Genomic DNA, 23394 nt, shown 5'->3' with positions numbered 1-23394 from the left:
AAACTTTTGTGTTTTCTATCCAAATATACCAATTATATGCATATCCTAGCTTCTGGGCCTCAGTTTACTTTGGCCACGTTTTTCATCCGGATGTGAAAATACTGCCCCCTACCCAAGAGAGGTTAACCAAAGAACAGCTGCTGAGCGCATATTATGACGTTTTCAACGTTCCAGTGAAGTCTGTGCCAGGAGATGTCCCAATTTGCACCCCACTCCGGTACTGCTTGCCGTGTGGTAGCAGAGAAAACAGTCTGATTAGGGTGGCTGGAGTCTTTGACAATTTTTAGGGCCTTTGACACCGCCTGGTATAGAGGCCCTGGATGGCAGGAAGCTTGACTCCAGTGATGTACTGGGTCGTACGCACTACCCTTTGTAGTGCCTTGCAGTTGGAGGCCGAGCAGTTGTCATACCAGGCAGTGATGCAACCCGTCAGGATGCTCTCAATGGTGCAGCTGTAGAACCTTTTGAGGATCTGAGGAGCCTTGCCAAATCTTTTCAGTCTCCTGGGGGGGGTGTAATAGGTTTTGTCGTGCCCTCTTCACGACTGTCTTGGTGTGGTTGGACTAGAGGTCGACCGATTATGATATTTCAACGCCGATACCGATTATTGGAGGACCCAAAAAAAAGCAGATACCGATTAATCGGCCAATTTTATTTATTTATTTCTAATAATGACAATTACAACAATACTGAATGAACACTTATTTTAACTTAATATAATACATCAATAAAATCAATTTAGCCTCAAATAAATAATGAAACATGTTCAATTTGGTTTAAATAATGCAAAAACAAAGTGTTGGAGAAGAAAGTAAAAGTGCAATATGTGCCATGTAAAAAAAGTTCATTGCTCAGAACATGAGAACATATGAAAGCTGGTGGTTCCTTTTAACGTGACTCTTCAATATTCCCAGGTAAGACGTTTTAGGTTGGCATCGCAGTGCTAGCGGTGCCACCAGAGATTCTGGGTTCGAGCCCAGGCTCTGTCGCAGCCGGCCGCGATTGGGCTACGCACAATTGGCACAACGTCGTCCGGGTTAGGGAGGGTTTGGCCAGCAGGGATATCCTTGTCTCATCGGGCACTAGTGACTCCTGTGGCGGGCCGGGAGCAGTACATGCTGACCAGGTCACCAGGTGTATGGTGATTCCTCCAACACATTGGTGCGGCTGGCTTCCTGGTTGGATGTGCATTGTGTTAAGAAGCAGTGCAGCTAGGTTGGGTTGTGTTTCGGAGGACACATGGCTCTCGACCTTCACCTCTACCGAGTCCGTACGGGAGTTACAGTGATGAGACAAGACTGTAATTACTACCAATTGGATACCACGAAATTGGGGAGAAAAAAGGGGGTAAAATAATAATTTAAAAAATAAGTTTTAGGTTGTAGTTATTGTAGGACTCTCTCTCTATATCATTTGTATTTCATATACCTTTGACTATTGGATGTTCTTATAGGCACTTTAGTATTGCCAGTGTAACAGTATAGCTTCCGTCCCTCTCCTCGCCCCTACCTGGGCTCGAACGAGGAACACATCGACAACAGTCACCCTCGAAGCATCGTTACCCATCCCTCCACAAAAACCACGGCCCTTGCAAGGGTAACAACTACTTCAAGGTCTCAGAGCGAGTGGCGTCACCGATTGAAACGCTATTAGCGCGCACCCCGCTAACTAGCTAGCCATTTCTCATCGGTTACACCAGCCTAATCTTGGGAGTTGATAGACTTGAAGTCATAAACAGCTCAATGCTTGAAGCACAGCGAAGAGCTGCTGGCAAACGCACAAAAGTGCTGTTTGAATGAATGCTTACGAGCCTGCTGCTGCCTACCACCACTCAGACTGCTCTATCAAATCATAGACTTAATTATAACATAATAACACACAGAAATACGAGTCTTACGTCATTAATATGGTCAAATCCGGAAACTATAATTTCGAAAACAAAACATGGGTAACCGGCTGAAAAGTCCCACCGGCACACTTTTTTTGGTTACTACATGATTCCATATGTGTTATTTCATAGTTTTGATGTCTTCACTATTATTCTACGATGTAGAAAATAGTAAAAAATAAACAAAAACCCTGGAATAACTAGGTGTCCAAACTTTTGACTAGTACTGTATTTAGTGCAATACATAGGATAGAATGGTATATGTACAGCAATAGTTCAATAGGATAGGCCTTGACTAGAATACATTATATACATATAAAGTGGGTTAAAAGGTATGTAAACATTATTAAAAGGACCAGTGTTACATGACTGTGTACAGTGCTTTCGGAAAGTATTCAGACCACATGATATTTTCCACAATTTGTTACGTTACATGCTTATTCTAAAATGGATTCACTTGTTTTTTCCCACCTCAATCTACACACAAACTGATATCACATTTACATAAGTATTCAGACCCTTTATTCAGTACTTTGTTGAAGCACCTTTTGCAGCGATTACAGCCTCAAATCTTCTTGGGTATAACACTACTAGCTTGGCACACCTGTATTTGGTGAGTTTCTCCCATTCTTGTCTGCAGATCCTCTCAAGCTCTGTCAGGCTGGATGGGGAGCGTCGCTGCACAGCTATTTTCAGGTCTCTCCAGAGATGTTCGATCGGGTTCAAGTCCAGGCTCCGGCTGGGCCACTCAAGGACTTTCAGAGTCCTCATGCATTGTCTTAGCTGTGTGCTTAGGGTCGTTGTCCTGTTGGAAGGTAAACCTTTGCCCCAGTCTGAGGTCCTGAGCGCTCTGGAGCAGGTTTTCCATCAAGGATCTCTCTGTACTCTTCTCTGTTAATCTTTCCCTCGATTCTGACTAGTCTCCCAGTCCCTGCCACTGAAAAACATCCCCACAGCATGATGCTGCCACCACCATGCTTCACTGTAGGGATGGTGCCAGGTTTTCTCCAGATGTGACGTTTGGCATTCAGGCCTAAGAGTTCAATCTTGGGTTCATCAGACCAGAGAATCTTGTTTCTCATGGTCAGAGTCCTTTAGGTGCCTTTTGGCAGACTCCAGGCGGGCTGTCATGTGCCTTTTACTGAGAAGTGGCTTCCGTCTGGCCACTCTACCATAAAGGCCTGATTGATGGAGTGCTGCAAAGATGGTTGTCCTTCTGGAAGGTACTTGGTCACCTCCCTGACCAAGGCCCTTCTCCCCTGATTTCTCAGTTTGGCTGTATGGCCAGCTCTAAGAAGAGTCTTGGTGTTTCCAAACTTCTTCTATTTAAGAATAATGGAGGCCACTGTATTCTTGGGGACATTCAATGCTGCAGAAACGTTTTGGTACACTTCCCCCCCAGATCTGTGTCTCGATACAATCCTATCACAGATGTGGGACCTTTTATATAGACTGGTGTGTGCCTTTCCAAAGAATGTCAAATCATTTGAATTTACTACAGGTGGACTCCAAGTTGTAGAAACTGGATGTACCTGAGCTCAATTTCGAGTCTCACAGCAAAGGGTCTGAATACATATGTAAATAAGGTATTTCTGTTAATTTTGTATAAATTTACTAACATTTTAAAAACCTGTTTTTGCTTTGTCATTACGGGGTATCGCGTGGAGATTGATTCGAATAAGGCTGTAACGTAACAAAATGTGGAAAAAGTCAAGGGGTCTGAATACTTTCCAAACGCACTGTATATAGGGCAACAGCCTCTAAGGTGCAAGGTTGAGTAACCGGGTGGTAGCTGGCTAGTGACAGTGACTAAAGTTCAGGGCAGGGCGCTGTACTGGGTGAAGGCCGGCTAGTGTTGACTATTTGAAAGTCTGATGGCTTTGAGATAAAGTTGTTTTATCAGCTTAAGATGGCAGTCGCAGTCCCCCCAACCCCCATTTCAGCTTTGATGCACCTGTACTGACCACCCCGCAAAGAAAGCGAGAACAGGCCATGGCTCAGGTGGCTGAGGTCCTTGATGAAAATAAAGCTAATCAAATGATAATGTACTTAAAGTATCTGGATGGTCGATTTTTGGGGTTTATTCATTATTCATGGATGGGTTCATTCCTAAAATCGCTCTCTTACTTGATAGATACATGCATATTCTGGTTATTTAATTAATTTACTTATTATGTGACTTGTCTTCAGATACTCTGATGGAATGCTTGAGTTGCAGCCATCTTAAGGTGAGAGGACAAAATGTTGATATTATGAAGAATCTACTTATTCTACACAAGGCTCATAACTATTGTTACAATAATTTTCAAATATTTTTGAAAGATTAATCTGAAGGTTTTACCATATTTGGTTGGCTCAATCCTAAACAGACCGCAGAAATTTGGATTGCGCTTGAGCCGTTAGTGTCTACAGAAAATGAGATTTCAATCTACAGGTAAACACCTTGGACTTAATTTTGCCTCTACCTCAATAATTAGCACCTGTCACAAACAAATCCTGATCAACAGAGGATTTAGTAATTCAGTTTATTTAATATTTTGGTTACCTAATTTGCATTCCCTTCTTCCAGACTTGAATCTATCGCAGGACGCTATGAGTGCACAATATCAGGGCTGCGCTGGGTATGTGAGAGCAAAGTCACACTTCTGTACCACTTCAGCTCTTGGGATCCTCACAGGGCAGTGCTACAAAGCATGGGGTACAGGCAAGCAGGCCCCCTACTGGACATCAAAATCATTGAAGGAAAACTGAAAGAAGTGCATCTGCCACATTTTGCCTGTTTTGGTGCACGTATGGATATCAACTATACTGAACAAGACATTGTTTTATTTACCTGGGAATTCTCAATACATATGAAAATAAATGTTTTAATCAAACTGATAATGTTTCTGTCCATTTTAGGGGTTGGAGATCGTTATGATCCCTCTATAAAGCAGAAAGTGAGAGTTCTTCATGTAGAAGGCCGTGGTGTGTCCATAGAACAAGTGGATAAGGTCACCCGCTTCCACGTCAAGATTCTCCATCCATCTTTCTCTCTGAGAGGTGTTATCCTGCAGGCATTAGGGTGTTCCGTGCACTGTGACTTGCAGATCTACCGAGCCAAGACAGCACACCTCACGCTACATGCTTATCTGATGCCATGTGATCCTGCACTAACACAGGTTATAAAGGCTAACTCTGTTCCTCTTCCTCATTGTTACTTCCATATACGGTATTTATTCAACCAGGATGGTCCCCAGCAACAATTTCCATTGACTTTTAAAAAATCAGGCACCCTAATCAAAGTGTTAGCCAAGACGTGTTGGTGTATTTTAATGACTTAGCCCACACATTTTAAAGGTTTATCAACTTTCAAACCCACATGTGCCTGGACTTGGATTTTTTTATGACACTTAGCACCCATGTTATAGTTTTTTTCTTGTCAAACAATGTTGAGAACAAATGGTAATTGGAAGTATACACTGCAATAGACAGTGATGGATATGTTTGCTTGTTCTACAGGCAGTGGAGAAACAGGAGAAGTGTCATGGATCCACAAGGATCCTAAAACCAAGACCAGAGAAGTCCCAATGGTTGACTAGTGATTTCTACCTCACAACATCCTGTCCTTCTGATGTTAACCCTCGTGTACGGTTTGAACTTGTATAGAACATTAATGAAATCCAAAATATTGCACATTCCCAGAACCCCCCCCCCCCCCCCCAAGAATGACTCATTTCAAGAAACTATGTTCCATGTCTGTTAGTCTAACACTATCTATCTATTGTCTCAGAGATTGGAGCTCGCACATGTTGACCCACCAAACTTCTTTGAGGTGTTTATAAGAGACGCAGATTTAGACTTCAGTCTGAACCTAAGCTGTAAAAGTCGTAAACAAACCATATGGAACCACGAAATACGAGCAGGTCAGAAAAGATCCATTGGCTTAGTAACCATAAATGTCAAATATAGTTTAAAGCCGGGATTCCTCAGGCGAGTTGCATGCTGCACGACAGACAATTCGCCTTTTAAAAGGCATATTCCTTTACATTCACGGTAAACACTGCTGATATCAGCTCAATCGTAAACTATATTAAAAAGTCAACTGTAATGCACTTGCCAATACTGCGCCTTTGATTGAATCCCATCCTAGAAATGTGTTTAAGGGTCATAAGTAAAGGCAAACTAATTGTATCAGTTTCCTTTATAGCTGAATACAGGGGTTCCATCTTGACCTCAGACCAGCACTTTGTGGACCTCCACCAGACAGCCCTGATTGACAGAGTGAGCCAAGTCGGTCCCATCTTGGACAGACTCCTGAAGAGTGGAGTCATCACTGCTGATGGCTACAGTGACGTGATAGCTGAAAGAAATAACCAGAAGAAGATGAGGGCACTCTTTGATGGGCCCTTAAAAGGGTGTGGCCCCGAATGCAAAGATCGGTTCTTAGAGATCCTGACAGAGCTGGAGCCATACCTAATCAATCACCTGAAGCTGGAATGATGAGCTAGGTTGGTGAAAGGGGGGCATTTGAAGTTTATTTTTTGGGGAAAGTTACACTTTGTTTTATTTCTTTATAAAAGGTGCATAGTATAATTATTTTATATCATTCCTTTTATTTCTACATGTACAGTTGGAAGTTTACATAAACAAGTTTTAATGACTCCAACATAAGTCTTTCAACCACCCCACAAATTTCTTGCCAAAACTATAGGACATCTACTTTGTGCATGACACAGGTAATTTGTCCAACAATAATTGTTTACAGACAGATTATTTCACTTATAATTCACTGTATCACAATTCCAGTGGGTCAGAAGTTGACATACTCTAAATTGACTGTGCCTTTAAATAGCATGGAAAGTTCCCGAAAATGATGTTATGGCTTTAGAAGCTTCTGATAGGCTAATTGACATCATTTGAGTCAATTGGAGGAGTACCCATGAATGTATTTCAAGGCCTACCTTCAAACTCAGTGCCTCTTTGCTTGACATCATTGGAAAATCAAAAGAAATCAGCCTTGGGATAAATTGGTTCATCCTTGGGATAAATTTCCAAGCGCCTGAAGGTACCACGTTCATCTGTACGCAAGTATAAACACCATGGGACCACGCAGCCGTCATACTGCTCAGGAAGGATATGCGTTCTGTCTCCTAGAGATGAACGTACTTTGGTGCGAAAAGTACAAATCAATCCCAGAACAACAGCAAAGGACCTTGTGAAGATGCTGGAGGAAACAGGTACAAAAGTATCTATATCCACAGTAAAACGAGTCCTATATCGACATAACAAGAAAGGCCGCTCAGCAAGGAAGAGGCCACTGCTCCAAAACCGCCATAAAAAAGCCAGACTACGGTTTGCAACTGCACATGGGGACAAAGATCGTACTTTTTGGAGAAATGTCCTCTGGTCTGATGAAACAAAAATAGAACTGTTTTGCCATAATGACCATCCTTATGTGTGGAGGAAAAAGGGGGAGACTTGCAAGCCGAAGAACACCATCCCAACCGTGAAGCACGGGGGTGGCAGCATCATGTTGTGGGGGTGCTTTTCTGCAGGAGGTGAACTTCACAAAATAGATGGCGTCATGAGGAATGAAAATTAGGTGGAAATATTGAAGCAACATCTCAAAACATCAGTCAGGAAGTTAAAGCTTGGTCTTCCAAATGGACAATGACCCCAAGCATACTTCCAAAGGTGTGGCAAAATGGCTTAAGGACAACAAAGTCAAGCTATTGGAGTGGCCACCATGACTTCAAATCTATTGAAAATTTGTGGGCAGAACTGAAAAAACGTGTGCAAGCAAGGAGGCCTACAAACCTGACTCAGTTACACCAGCTCTGTCAGGAGGAATGGACCAAAATTCACCCAACTAATTGTGGGAAGCTACCCGAAACGTTTGACCCAAGTTAAACAATTAAAAAGGCTATGCTACCAAATACTAATTGAGTGTATGTAAACTTTTGACCCACTGGGAATGTGATGAAATAAATAAAAGCTGAAATAAATCTACTATTATTCTGACATTTCACATTCTTAAAATAAAGTGGTGATCCTAACTGACCTAAGGCAGGGAATTTTTACTCAGATTAATTGTCAGGAATTGTATTTGGCTAAGGTGTATGTAAACTACTGACTTCAACTGTAAATATACAGGGGCACAACTTTGGTTTTAGAAGTAGGGGGTCCTCCATCAAATGTTTTGGGCATCTAAAGCTCATTTCCTGCATTTCTACACAATGTAATATGACCCTTTTGAGGTTACTGTTATTGTAGATACATTCCAGTTATATTTAAACACTTCTAATAATAATCATGAATAATGATGTGTGAGAAAGTCAAAACGCACAAATATCATACCCTCGCAAAAATGCGAACCTCCCGTTGTTGTAATGGTGAGGTTAGCCTTGTCTTGGGGGTATGATATGTGTGTGTCGTAACTTTCTCACTCATTATTATCTGTAATCATAGTATCATCCACATTAATCTAGAAGTGTTTAGAAACATTCTATTCTTATTTACAATAAAGGTTACTTAAATGACAATACATTATTTACCATTAATAATCTGAGAAACAACCAAAACAGACAGCAATTGCATCCAACAAATTTGTAGATTCACCAGCTTGATGTACTCATTGTGTGCTATGAATGTGGGACCAAATACTTAACTTGTGAATTTGTCCCAATACCTTTGCTCCCCTAAAATGGGGGACTATGTACAAAAAAATGCTGTAATTTCTAAACAATTCACCCAATATGGATGAAAATATCCTAAAATTAAAGCTGACAGTCTGCACTTTAAGTTCATAGTAATTGTTTGATTTAAACTCGCATACAGAGAGTACTTAAGTACTTTTCACAGACCGTCATGGGGCTGCAGAAAGGTTGCTAGATCAAATCCCCGAGCTGACAAGGTAAAAATGTGTCATTCTGCCCCTGAACAAGGCAGTTAACCCACTGTTCCTAGGCTGTCATTGTAAATAAGAATTTGTTCTTATTAACTGACTTGCCTAGTTAAATAAAGGTTACATTTTAAAAAACGAATAATTAATACTATGGAATTGTTTGTCACCACCAGATGGCAGTATATCGCCACAATCTCATGAAAGAAATACTATTAAAATCGAATTTGATTGGTCACAAACATTTAGCAGATGTTATTGCGGGTGTAGTGAAATGCTTATTCATCACTACCTTACAGGTTCTACTCAATACATTGTTTCACTAATTTACATGAGTGTTAAGTCAGTACTGACGATTTTGTAATTTGAGTAGTGATGAGCACAGTGGCACGGGGCGACCGCACAATTTTTAGGGGAATAGTGACATTTGCGGTTTTCTATCACTCATTTACACATCACGTCAAAGATATGTCACCGTGTGGGACTGGATCAATTAACCTTGTCAGAGTGGGCGCCCTGATTCTATTTTATGAGCTGGGCAGGTCTCCCACTCAAAAGTACGAGATGGGGAGGGGGTAGGTTGACCTCAAGTCTCCCCACTGGAAGCCCGATGGAGGAGAGGGAATCTATCAAACAGCGCACATGTAACTTTGTACAGTACTAATGCAATTAGTAAAATTAGTCACACTACCAAATAAACCACAATTCATTCATTAGTGTGAATATATAGTTTCAGACATATTGTTGCATTTTTTTCTGGTTTGTGCAAAATCATTAAAAATAATATTAAACCAGTCTGCACACCACCAAGGTGAATTGGTTTAGTCTTGACTCTTGGTTGACATTGTTGGGGGATGGTATCGATGCTCGAGTGCCAAACCAACACACATGTTTTTGTATGTTTTAAATGTTATGATTATTTTTGTGTTCCAAATTTCTGAATAAAAATTACAGTTAGTGCAGAATGGTGCTTTTTTGTTGTTGGTGGGGGGAGCTGAAGGGGGGGGGGGGGGGGTCGCCCAGGGAGCCATACAAGCTAGAACCGCCATTGGGGGGGGGGGGATCTTGGAGGGTTCGGGCTTCACAAGATTGTGATCATGAAAAAGGAAACTATGACATTTTATATCACTATCATGTACACGCACGCACCCTCACACATAAGGATGGCTCTGTTGCGGAAAGACATACATGTTTGAGATTGTCTTGATGCTGCTGTATTGTTTGTCCTTCATGTTCTAATACTTTACCCATTCCTTGTTTTTTGTAATAAATAATTATAAAATAAAAAAAATTTAAAGCCCTGGAGGTTGTTGCTGAGAAAAAGTCTCAATGTTGAACTGGCACCAGCGCAGGGTGCAGCATTGTATTACTAATGCCCTAGACAATAGAAAGTACTGTGCCGCCTTGTTCATAGATTTGTCTAAAGCTTTTGACACTGTAGACCATGCAATACTTTCAGGTAAGCTGTCGTTAATAGGACTGGGATCAGATGCCTGTCGTTGATTTCATGACTATCTAAAAGGATAGAAGTCAGCCTGTTAGAGGCGGCATCCAGTCGGAGCCATTGGAGTTGTCAGCATGTAAGGCAAGGCGCGTCTTTTTCCCAACGCAGTTAAGCCATAACCATGCGTTCTACTACGCTCCAATTGGCTAGGTAGCGTTGTCTCACTCACAGGCAATCAGCGAAGAGACAGTGACCTTCCGAGGTAAGGATGGAAAGTTAATTTTACAGTTAGCTGCCTACAGGAATGCAGGCCTATTATTATCACCATGTTTGGTAACATTTTCCCATGTATTTATTTTCAGAGTTTCAATTGCTTCAGTTGTAAATGTCTCAGAACTCAGAACTGAATTCCCTCAATTGAAGGTCAGCTAACCTAGACTACTTAACGTTACTAGCTCGGTATTTGAAGTTGTTATATTATCATTAGTAGTCTCAGGTAAAAGCACATGCTTATTATTCATAATTTCTCAAATATTTATTAGCTAATCATTCATAATTTCTTAAATATTTATTAGCTAATCATTCAGTCGAATAGGGAGTTTTTCCTAGCCACCGTGCTTCTCCACCTGCATTGCTTGCTGTTTGGGGTTTTAGGCTGGGTTTCTGTACAGCACTTTGAGATATCAGCTGATGTACGAAGGGCTATATAAATAAATTTGATTTGATTTTGATTTGAATACGCTATGCCATTGAATCCGTCTTTGAGCGTTAAGGGACGTTAATGGTTAGCTCGGTCCATGACATTATGTTATTATATTTTTCAATCTTGTACAAGGGAAAATGTTATTAATCAGCGACTGAAATTTCACGCTACGTGATATTCACCTCCGGATTTGGAGACTTGTATAACACCCCTCAATCTGGGTTTGGCAGATGCCAGGAGACGCTACCTGCCCCAATGCATAGTGCCAACTGTAAAGTTTGGTGGAGGAATAATGGTCTATGGCTGACCTCAACCCCACCAAACACCTTTGGGATGAATTGGAACGCCGACAGAGCCACACCTAATCGCCCAATACCAGTGCCCGACCTCACTAATGCTTGTGGCTGAATGGAAGCTAGTCTCAGCAGCAATGTTCCAACATCATGGACCAACTCCATATTAATGCCCATGATTTTGTAATGAGATGTTTGATGAGCAGGTGTCCACATACTTTGTCAGGTAGCGTTTTACAGTTGATGTTCCCCAAATGTCCAAGTATAAGTTACTGTAACTGCTACATGATAAGCAATTTCATGTAGCAAGTAACCTAGCTGCATATATCTTAGTCAAACTCATAAAATGTTTTACCTATAGGCTATAGTCATTCTATACTGAACAAAAATATAAACATGTAAAGTGCTGGTCCCATGTTTCATGAGCTGAAATAAAAGATCCCAGAAGTTTTCCATATGCACAAAAAGCTTATTTTAAGGTTTACATCCTTTGCCAAGATAACCCATCCACCTGACAGCTGTGGCATACCAAGAAGCTGATTAAACAGCATGATCATTACACAGGTGCACCTTGTGCTGGGGACAACAAAAGGAAAATAAAATGTGCAGTTTTGTCATACAACACAATGCAACAGATGTCTCAAGTTGAGGGAGTGTGCAATTGGCATGCTGACTGCAGGAATGTCAACCAGAGCTGTTGCCAGAGAATTTAATAATAATTTCTCTACCATAAGCCTTCTCCAACATGCATTTGGAATTCCAATGTCCAAATGGCCCCATATCCACAGACCATGTGTAACCTCGCCAGCCCAGGACCTCCGCATCCGGCTTTTTCACCTGCGGGATTGTCACCATTGGTGGTCTGAAAGAAGCCAATGAAATGTAATAACAGCACAATGCATTTATTTATCTTTATAACATTCATGCAGAATTGATTGGCTGGATAGAACGACAACTAATTTGCTCAAAATCACCCGTATGAAAATCCCTGAAAAATATATTATTTTGTCAAATGATATTTACAAACATTCACTGTCAACTTTCATAACAATGTGAAGAAAAAACAGATCCCATGCAAGACACAAAAGCCATGATGTACCACCATGTTATTTGCAGAACTTATTTGCAAATAGATAGCCATACAAAATATGTCTAAAATAGCACACATTATCGATTGCTACAGTCATTAGAAGTAGAACTGCAAATGTTTCTCCGAACTGCAAGTCATGAAACATGGGTCGTATTCATTAGTATGCACCATTTCAAAACTTTTTGCAACGGGAAAGGAGAACAAGGGCTTCTTATTGGACAAGTCCTGGTCCATCCTTCCCAGTTTTCTTGTTTGGTGCCTAATGAATAGGACCGTGGGTGTGCAAATGATTACAAACATATACTGCATTATATTGTGCATTATTAAACAGATTGATAAACATTATCTCAACTTATTTGACAAATTGCGAACAGCTTTTGAAGAACACACCCACGCTTTACACATCTACCCGTCTGTCAAGTCTCCTTTGTTTTCTTTCTACAATCCATCTTCTGTATAAATTCACATAAGTCAGAATTCAGTCAAGACATGCACTCATGTGTCTAGTTACACAAACACCTAAATGCTAGCCTGGTCCCAGATCTGTTTTTGCAATCTTGCTAACCCCTATGGTTATAAATATTGGACTCAAGGCTACCTAGATGTACTAAATTAGTTGTGAACTATTGTGGTTTGAAATTCATATCTGCAGGTAAGTGCTATACCTTTCAATTATTTATATAATATTAATTATCCAGTGCACTCAAATAATAAACACAGTATAACAATGCACCATGCGTTCAACCAGAGAATACAAAATAAAATGTAGCTTTCACTGTATTCGGAAAGTAAGACCCCTTGACTTTTTCCACATTTTGTTACATTACAGCCTTATTCTAAAATGTATTAAATTATGTATTTTTAATACAACTGTATTAAACTAAAAACAGGACTACTTTATTTACATAAGTATTCAGACCCTTTGCTATTAGACTCGCAATTGAGCTCAGGTCCATCCTGTTTCCATTGATCATCCTTGAGATGTTTCTACAACTTGATTGGACATGATTTGGAAAGCCACACACCTGTCAATGCAAGGTGCCACAGTTGACAGTGCATGTCAGCAAAAACCAAACCATGAGGTCGAAGGAATTGGAACACAGTGGCCTTCATCATTCTTAAATGGAAGACGTTTGTAAGCTGGCCGCCAGGCCAAACTGAGCAATCGGGGGAGAAGGGCCTTGGTCAGGGAGGTGACCAAGAACCCGATGGTCACTCAGACAGAGTTCGAGCGTTCCTCTGTGGAGATGGGAGAACCTTCCAGAAGGACAACCATCTCTGCACCACTCCACCAATCAGGCCTTTATGGTAGAGTGGCCAGACGGAAGCCTCTCCTCAGTAAAACGCACATGACAGTCCGCTTGGAGTTTGCCAAAAGACAACAAAAGACTCTCAGACCCTGAGAAAAAATATTATCTGGTCTGATGAAACCAAAGATTGAACTCTTTGGCCTGAATGCCAAGCATCACATCTGGAGGAAACCTGGCACCCTCCCTACGGTGAAGCATGGTGGTGGCGGCATCATGCTGTGGGGATGTTTTTCCATCGGCAGGGACTGGAAGATTAGTCAGGATCGAAGGAAAGATGAACGGAGCAAAGTATAGAGAGATCCCTGATGAAAACCTGCTCCAGAGCGCTCAGGACCTCAGACTGGGGCGAAGGTTAACCTTCCAACAGGACAACGACCCTAAGCACACAGCCAAGACAATGCAGGAGTGGCTTCGGGACAAGTCTCAATGTCCTTGAGTGGCCCAGCCAGAGCTCGGACTTGAACCCGATCAAACATCTATAGAGAGATGCTCCCCATCCAACATGACAGAGCTTGAAAGGCCTTGCAGAGACAATTGGAAAAAACTCCACAAATACAGGTGTGCCAAGCTTGTAACGTAATACCCAAGCAGACTCGAGGCTGTAATCGCTGCCATAGGTGCTTCAACAAAGTACCGAGTTAAGGGTCTGAATACATAAGTAAATGTGATTTCAGTTTTTTTTTTTATACATTTGCTATAATGTCTAGAAACTTATTTTTGCTTTATAATTATGGGGTATTTTGTGTAAATTGAATTTGGGGGGGAAAAAAACAAATTTAATACATTACAGCCTTGTTCTAAAATGTAACAAAAATATGGAAAAAGTTGAGGGGTCTCTGAATCCTTACCCGAATGCACTATATACTAGACCAGGTCCTGTATTCATAAAGCGTCTCAGAGTAGGATTTCAGATCTAGGAACAGGTTCCCCCTGTCAATATTAACTTATTCATTATGATCTAAAAAGGCAAAACTCCTACACTGAGGTGTTTTATGACTATGGCCCCAGACCTGGGTCTAAAAAACATTTAAAATCATTTCAAATACTGTACTTGATTGAGTTTGCCTAGTTTAATGAAAGCAATGGAGTATATCTAAAACTGCAAACCCCACCCATCTGGCACACCAGTCAGGTTAGGAACAAGTGCTTTGGTCAAAAAATAAAACAGTTTGAGGTTAGAATTAGAAACCCAGTGTTTAGCTATAACAGTATAATCTTGAACTACAAAAATATAGTCTTCATCCCAAATGGCACCCTACTGCCTAAATCAGGGCTATTCAACTGGTGGCCTGCGGGCCAGATCCGTCCCGTTTATTTATTTAGACTGGCCCTTTGATCAATTGTGAAAATCCGACATTCAGTGCCAAAATGACAAGCACTATGGTTTCTAGCACCTATGTGACATTTGGATTCTTCTTTCTTTATATGAGTTTGGCTCTAGCATTTTAACGGTTTAAGGGAACAAATACTTTTTGACCCCATTTCTGAAAGCTAAGCACACGTACATGCCTTCTGTTTCCCTCTCTGATGCCCACGAGGACTTGCTAGAGGAAGTGTGACAAAAAAAACGCACCAAATGACTGAGGGAAATAAATTCAAAGCATACTTCCTTCAGACTGGAATTTGACATTACCGGACTTGACATATGTGTGTTATTTTTTGAGATACTTTGTTTTCAGAATTTAAAATGACCTAATTACTTTTAAGAAGCTTTAAATGGTGAGCGAACATTGCGCCTTTTCCTTTTCAATTATTACATTTTTGGGTTGCACCTCTAACCACATTGGTTGAGCGACATCCACTTCTTTCCTAATTCATTTTAGCAACAATTTAAGAAAAGTACTTTACTGGTGTGTGCTTTTATTTTTTAAACAGTTCTTCCTTAAACTAAACACATGTGGAAAATGTCTGCCCCCCCTGCAATTAAACCTTTTTTACATCTGTAAGAATATAGTTGAATAGCCCTGGCCTAAATAGTGTACAACATTTGACCAAAGCCTGGTCAAAAGTAGTGCACTATATATGAAATATGGTTCCATGCACCCATATACATCTCCCCTTTGAAACATTGATGTAGAATGTATAATATTTGAAAGGTTTCCCAAAATGGTTGGGAAAATCCGAAATTCAAAGGAAATTTTTTATATAGCCTCCCACTGACATCAATATTTGACTATGAGAGACGGTTTGACTTAAATGGAAGAATGGATTTGACAATTCACCCCATAGTCATTTCATCAGTTCGAATAAATCTCCTCTTCATCTTCCTCACCGTAGAGTTCGTCTGCTGACTCGTGGTCGTGTATACCCTCCTCTTCCTCGCTCATCTCCTCCTCTTGTTCATCTCCATCACTGTCATCCTCCTCGTCGTCATCTTCATCTTCCTCTCCTCCGGTGTCCGGCTCTTCCCTGACTGAAGGACCTGGTAGAAGACAAAACATTTAAAACTAGAATCTGCATTTGGTGAAGCAGAGCCACTGTTCACCCTCAATGCCTTTTGTGTATATTTTGTTGATGAAACGGAAGAGCAGCGTCCGGCAGCGTTGTTAATCAAATTTCGCAATACATATTCTGCTGTTCAATCGCAACATGTGTTGTTGTTTCAAGTAACTTCTTTGTTGTAATATCCCAAACGGATTTGGCAGTTTCACCAAATACAGATTCTAGCTTTAAGAGAACAATACTTTGCGATTTGTCGTCACTGGGAAACAAATGTGTGTGTATGTGTGAGTGTGTGAGAGTGTTGCACAGTATACTGGTATCACAGTACCAAAATGTCATGATACCAACATTTTTAATAGATTAGTAGTTTCATATGATAACACCAACTTTTTCAGCCCTACTAATCTAAAGAACCCGCTGGCGCCTGTTATAAAATGTTTATAAAGTCCGCTGTTTAGTTACATTTTTTACGGGCGGGGATGGAGACCATGATCAGTCTTCTGTTGTTACATTTGTACATTGGAGCAGCACACAAAGCAATGCAAAGTTGATACATTGTATATCATTTCATCCCTGGTATAACCAAGAGCACAGGCCAGTCTGAGTACAGGTTTTGCAAGTTCGCTGTCAAGCAGCAGTGCCAGAGAGGAAAAACAGCAAAGGAAAGTGCTTGCTCTAGCTCAAACAACAACAAAAAATAGCCTTTTTCTTCTTCCAGCACGATTTTTATATTATTTCACAAACCATGTCAAGGCCATTTTAAACTAATCCCAGACTGCTAATTATTGGTTTGATAACAATGTTGTTCAGTCATGTTACCTAGCTAACTAAAAACATATTTGGGGAACCTATTTGATTTTTAAAATTCAATGCAGTCTGGTATTAGAACGGTAGCCCCTACCTGCAAAAGCAGGGTGTCTGCGGAAAGCTGTGTATCTTGGCTATTGATCGGTGCCTTTAAATCTTTCGTGTGACTTACTACCATATATGGGCATATTATTTTATAAGGGCAGGCCCAGCTGATGACCTCATTTCAAGATGGCTGATATCTACATTCCGGGTAGATTAGTGAAGCATAAACGAAATAAACACAGAATACGTTGATACCCACCGAAAGCCGGGACTCCACAGGGGGGTATCATGGGGATATCTTATTTGTCTGCCTGTGACCTACCGTTTTTGATCACCAGCCCAGAGAGTCAAAATGTATATATTTTACACAACGTTTTCCCCAAACAGCTTACAAGTTAAGCTGAAATTTTGTCTGTGTTTGAGCTATAACTACATAGGGGGTATCTAGCCTATTGCCAATGTTATCTGATGTATGACTTAATAGCAACATTGAATGTCACCGGGTGACTATATCAAAAATATGATGTTGCCTGCTTACGCGCTGTAGGCATCCATTACAAGGGATTGGCTACAATGGCACCTTGACAGTCCATTAACCAATGATATGCAGTTTACCTGGGTGGGACAAAGCAAGACCTAGAACCTTTTATGCGTAATGCGAACTATTGCTACCTGGTTTAGAGACGAGTTGCACTGAGCACGTTACATTACATTGTAAACAAATCTCATCGCTTTAGCATAAAAGATGGCTTCTCAAGGAGAAAAAAAAGGGGAAACTAAGAATATCGAACAGGAACCTAAAAAGGCAGCAGCTATGAATAAGTATACCGACATAGAAGCTTTGAATAGAACGGGAGCGATTTGGACATCGAGGATTTCGACTCGGCCGACGAAGATTGCTTTCTAGAAGGATTGGATCTACTTTTAGAGCTGTAAGTAAATGATTTATGACTTTATATAAACTCAGATGAAAAATAAACGTCCTCTCAACTGCATTAATTTAATGCAAACTTAACATGTGTAAATATTTGCATGAACATAACATTCAACAACTGAGACAAACTGAACAAGTTCAACAGACATGTGACTAACAGAAATGGAATAATGTGTCGCTGAACAAGGGGGGGGTCAAAATCAAAAGTAACAGTCAGTATCTGGTGTGGCCACCAGCTGCATTAAGTACTGAAGTGCATCTCCTCCTCATGGACTGCACCAGATTTGCCTGTTCTTGCCGTGAGATGTTACACCACTCTTCCACCAAGGCACCTGCAAGTTCCCAAACATTTCTGGTGGGAATGGCCCTAGCCCTCACCCTCCCAGACGTGCTCAATGGGATTGAGATCCGGGCTCTTCGCTGGCCATGGCAGAACACTGACATTCCTGTCTTGCAGGAAATCACACATAGAATGAGCAGTATGGCTGGTGGCATTGTCATGCTGAAGGGTCATGTCAGGATGAGCCTGCAGGAAGTGTACCACATGAGGGAGGAGGATGTCTTCCCTGTAATGCACAACGTTGAGATTGCATGCAATGACAACAAGCTCAGTCCAATGATGCTGTGACACACCGCCCCAGACCACGACGGACCCAAATTGATCTCGCTCCAGAGTACAGGTCTCGGTGTAACGCTCATTCCTTCGACGATAAACGGGAATCCACGATAAACGTGAATCCGACCATCACCCCTGGTGATACAAAACCGCGACTCGTCAGTGAAGAGCACTTTTTACCAGTCCTGTCTGGTCCAGCGATGGTGGGTTTGTGCCCATAGGCGGCATTGTTGCCGGGGATGTCTGGTGAGGACCTGCCTTACAACAGGCCTACAAGCCCTCAGTCCAGCCTCTCTCAGCCTATTGTGGACAGTCTGAGCACTGATGGAGGGATTGTGCGTTCCTGGTGTAACTCAGGCAGTTGTTGTTGCCATCCTGTACTTGTCCCACAGGTGTGATGTTTGGATGTACCGATCCTGTGCAGGTGTTGTTACACGTGGTCTGCCACTGGGAGGCCGATCAGCTGTCCGTCCTGTCTCGCTGTCTTAGGTGTCTCACAGTACGGACATTGCAATTTATTGCCCTGGCCACATCTGCAGTCCTTATGCCTCCTTGCAGCATGCCTAAGGCACGTTCACACAAATGAGCAGGGACCCTGGGCATCTTTCTTTGTGTTTTTCAGAGTCAGTAGAAAGGCCTCTTTAGTGTCCTAAGTTATCATAACTGTGACCTTAATTGCCTACCGTCTGTAAGCTGTTAGTGTCTTAACGACCGTTCCACACGTGCATGTTCATTAATTGTTTATGGCTCATTGAACAAGAATGGGGAAACAGTGTTTAAACCCTTTACAATGATGATCTGTGAAGTTATTTGGATTTTACGAATTATCTTTGAAAGACAGGGTCCTGAAAAAGGGAAAAAAAAAATCTTCTGAGTTTAGCTAATGTACTATATGTATTTCGTTTTTTATAAGTTGCTTTTTGTACTTTAGTTTATATAGGCCTATGTAACAAGTCATTTCAAAGTTATATAATTCCAAAATAGTTATTGTCTGTGTTTAATATTTGCTGTTTTAAGTTACATCCTTGTAACTTTGGAGAGTCCACTAAACGCTCAAATCAAACTTTGTCACATGTGCCGAATACAACATGTGTAGACCTTACCGTGAAATGCTTACAAACAAGCCCTTAACTCTTTCCTGAACTGCACTGTTGGTTAAAAAAAATATTTACCAATAAAACTACAGTAAAAAAATGTATCAATAAAATAACAATAACGAGGCAATATACAGGGGGTACTGTATATTAGGTTAGTCGGGGTTAGCCTATACTATTAGGTTAGTCGAGGTACTTTTTACATTTGTAGGTAGGGGTGAAGTGACTATGCACTGAAAATAAGCAACGAATAGCAGCAGTGTAAAAAACAAATGGGGGGGGGGGGGGGGGGTCAATGTAAATAATCCAGTGACCATTTGATTAATTGTTCAGCAGTGTTATGGCTTGGGGGTAGAAGCTGTTAAGGAGTTCTTTGGACCTAGACTTGGCGCTCCGGTACGGCAAGCCATGCGGGAGTAGAGAAAACAGTCTGTAACTTGGGTGACTGGAGACTGACAATTTTAAGTGGCTTTCCTCTGACACCGCCTAGTATAAAGGTCCTGGATGGCAGGAAGCTTGGCCCCAGTGATGTACTAGGCCGTAGAGCCTTACGGTCAGATGCTGAGCTGTTACCATACCAGGCAGTGATGCAACTGGTCAGGATGCTCTTGATGGTGCAGCTGTAGAACCTTTTGAGGATCTGGGGACCCATGCCAAATCTTTTCTGTCTCCTGATGGGGAAAAGGTTTTGTCGTACCCTCTTCACGACTGTCTTGGTATGTTTGGACTATGATAGTTCGTTGGTGATGTGGACACCAAGGAAGTTGAAACTCTCAAACCACTCCACTACCGCCACGCCGATGTTAATGAGGGCCTGTTCGGCCCGCCTTCTCCTATAGTCCACGATCAGCTCCTTTGTCTTGCTCACATTGAGGGAGAAGTTGTTGTCTCTGATCTCTTCCCTAAATGCTGTCTCATCGTTGTCTGTAATCAGGCCTACCACTGTTGTGTCATCAGCAAACTTAATGATGATGTTGGAGCTGTGTTTGTCCACGCAGTCGTGGGTGAACAGGGAGTACAGGAGGGACTAGGCACAAACCCGAGGGGCCCCAATGTTGAGGATCAGCGTAGCAGACGTGTTGTTGCCTACCCTTACCACCTGGGGCGGCCCATCAGGAAGTCCAGGATCTAGTTGCAGAGGGAGGTGTTTAGTCCCAGGGTCCTTAGTGATGAGCTTTGTGGGCACTATGGTGTTGAACGCAGAGCTGTAGTCAATGAACAGAAATCTCACATAGGAGTTCCTTTGGTCCAGGTGGGAAAGGGCAGTATGGAGTGAGATTGCGTCATCTGTGGATCTGTTGGGGGTGGTATGCAAATTGGAGTGGGTCTAGGGTATGTGGGAGAATGCTGTTGATGTGAGCCATGACCAGCCTTTCAAAGCACCTCATAGCTACCGACGGGAGTGCTACAGGGCGGTAATCATTTAGGCAGGTTACCTTCGCTTCCGTGGGCACAGGGACTATGGTGGTCTGCTTGAAACATGTAGGTTTTACAGACTCGGTCAGGGAGAGGTTGAAAATGTCAATGAAGACACTTGCCAGTTGGTCCGGGTATACTTTGAGTACACGTCCTGGTAATCCATCTGGCCCCGCAGCTTTGTGAATGTTGACCTGTTTAAGGACTTGCTCACATCGGCTACCGAGAGCGTTATCACAAAGTCATCCAGAACAACCGGTGCACTCATGCATGCTTCAGTGTTGCTTGCCTCGAAGCAAGCATAAAAAGGCATTTTGTTTGTCTGAAAGGCCCGCGTCATTGGGAAGCTCGTGGCTGGGGTTTCCCTTTGTAGTCCGTAATAGTTTTCAAGCCCTGCGACATCCGACGAGTGTCAGAGCCGATGTAGTAAGATTCAATCTTAATCCTGTATTGATGCTTTGATTGTTTGATGGTTTGTCTGAGGGCACAGCGGGATTGCTTCTAAGCATCCGGATTAGTGTCCCGCTCCTTGAAAACTGCAGCTCTAGCCTTTAGCTCGATGCGGATGTTTGCCTGTAATCCATGGCTTCTGGTTGGGATATGTACGTACGGTCACTGTGGGGATGTTGTCGATGCACTTATTGATGAAGCCAATGACTGAGGTGGTATATTCCTCAATGCCATTTGATGAATCCCGGAACATATTCCAGTCTGAACAGTCCCGTAGCGTAGCATCCGTGTCATCTGACCACTTTTGTATTGAGCGAGTCACTGATACTTCCTGCTTTAGTTTTTGCTTGTAAGCAGGAATCAGGAGGATAGAATTATGGTTAGATTTGCCAAATGGAGGGCAGAGGAAAGCTTTGCATGCATCTCTGTGTGTAGAGTAAAGGTGGTCTAGAGTTGTTTTAATATCCTCTGTTTGCATGTGAAACGCTGGTAGAAATGAGATAAAACGGATTTATGTTTCTCTGCATTAAAGTCCCCCGCCACTAGGAGCGCAGCTTTTGGATGAGCATTTTCTTATTTGCTTCTGGCCTTATACAGATGGTCGAGTGCCCTCTTCGTGCCAGCATCGGTTTCTGCTGGTAAATAGACAGCTACAAATAATATAGATGAAAACTCTCGTGGTAGATAGTGTGGCCTACAGCTTATCATAAATACCTTGAGACTTCTTCAATATTAGACATCACGCACCAGCTGTTATTGACAAATAGACACACATCCCGCCCCTCGTCTTACCAGAGGTAGCTTCTCTGTCCTGCTGGTGCATGGAAAATCCTGCCAGCTCTATATTATACATGTCAGCGTTCAGCCATGACTCGGTGAAACATAAGATATTACAGTTAATGTCCCATTGGTAGTATAATCTTGATCGTTGGTCATCCATTTTATTTTCCTATGACTGCACGTTGGCCAATAAAACAGATGGCAGTGGGAGTTGACTCACTCACCTACGAATTCTCAGAAGGCAGCCCAACCTCTGCCCCCTTTTTCTCAGTCTTTTCTTCACGCAAATGACGGGGATTTGTGCCCATTCCCGAAGAAGCAGTATATCCTTCCCGTTGGACTCGTTAAAGAAAAAGGGAGTGTATGTTTGTGGTTCTCACCTCTGCCTCCAAAGTGTTACTGTTTGCATTGTGTGTGTGCTTCACACCTATGCAAGTCACTGTACAGATAAAGTTTAGGCTTGGTGTTTTTACTTGATAGTAATGTCGTTTTGTAAATTTAGTCAACTGTAATTCTGTGTGTCTTACAACAATATATCCCTAGATTTTATTCATCAGGATATGGATGCAGAGGATTTGGATGATGCCGTTTGTGAGCCACCCCTCCCCAGCAAGCTCTTTGTGCTAGCCGATTCAGCCTCTGCCTACACGTGGAACTTTTTCATCTATGAAGGCAAGGCGATCACACCCACTAGAAAGGGCCTTAGTTATGACTGTTATGCAGCTGATGGACTTCTTATTTGGCAGTGGGTAACAAGCTCTTTGTGCACAATTTTTATACTAGACATCTTGAAAAAGCAAGTAGGGGCTTGTAGCATTCGTGGGGAAACCGATTCTAAGGTAAATTACATAACAAACGAAGCGGAGAGGGGGTCCATACATTGGATCAGGACTAACAAGCTGCTTTTTGTGAAATGGAGGAACACTAGAGAAGTAACCATGCTCACCACACAGCATAAGACATTCAAAAAACAACCATGTCTCGAGGAGGGTGAAAAATGCCAAAGGGCATGGGTGAGAAAGAATGTCCCCATTGCTGTTTCTGTGAAGGACTATAATGCCACCATGGGGGGTGGCAAACTAGCTGATGCTCTGATAGGCTACTACCAGGTCCTCCACAAGACCGGAAAGTGGTACACTACTTTTTTTAAACCACTTTGTGGACATGGCAACAGTAAATGCCTTCATTCTCCATAAGCA

At 42.0% G+C, this 23394-nt stretch overlaps 2 protein-coding genes across 8 annotated transcripts in view; one reads left to right on the top strand and one right to left on the bottom strand.

Annotated features, from left to right (window-relative positions):
• The window catches only part of LOC109896892 (NACHT, LRR and PYD domains-containing protein 1b allele 3), a 9508-nt gene extending 3126 nt beyond the window's left edge, over positions 1 to 6382 (top strand). For 2 of the 3 annotated variants that reach the window (XM_020491328.2, XM_031832148.1), the window contains 6 exons: positions 4079 to 4116; positions 4258 to 4322; positions 4458 to 5049; positions 5390 to 5515; positions 5661 to 5793; positions 6078 to 6382. In XM_020491328.2, coding sequence (XP_020346917.1) covers positions 4079 to 4116; positions 4258 to 4322; positions 4458 to 5049; positions 5390 to 5515; positions 5661 to 5793; positions 6078 to 6370 — 1247 coding nt within the window. In that variant the 3' untranslated portion in view covers positions 6371 to 6382. The remainder of the gene's footprint in view (positions 1 to 4078; positions 4117 to 4257; positions 4323 to 4457; positions 5050 to 5389; positions 5516 to 5660; positions 5794 to 6077) is intronic. The other variant, XM_020491329.2, reaches the window with a different exon arrangement.
• A 5277-nt stretch (positions 6383 to 11659) lies between these two features.
• The window catches only part of LOC109896890 (E3 ubiquitin/ISG15 ligase TRIM25), a 32101-nt gene continuing 20366 nt past the window's right edge, over positions 11660 to 23394 (bottom strand). For 3 of the 5 annotated variants that reach the window (XM_020491324.2, XM_020491322.2, XM_020491321.2), the window contains exon 9: positions 12093 to 16033. In XM_020491324.2, coding sequence (XP_020346913.1) covers positions 15849 to 16033 — 185 coding nt within the window. In that variant the 3' untranslated portion in view covers positions 12093 to 15848. The other 2 variants (XM_031832147.1, XM_020491325.2) reach the window with 1 other exon arrangement.

This window comes from Oncorhynchus kisutch, linkage group LG9 (genome assembly GCF_002021735.2).
Source record: "Oncorhynchus kisutch isolate 150728-3 linkage group LG9, Okis_V2, whole genome shotgun sequence".
NCBI classification, from domain to species: domain Eukaryota; kingdom Metazoa; phylum Chordata; class Actinopteri; order Salmoniformes; family Salmonidae; genus Oncorhynchus; species Oncorhynchus kisutch.
Note: the sequence above shows the minus strand (reverse complement) of the source record. Positions and strands in the feature narration are given on the sequence as shown.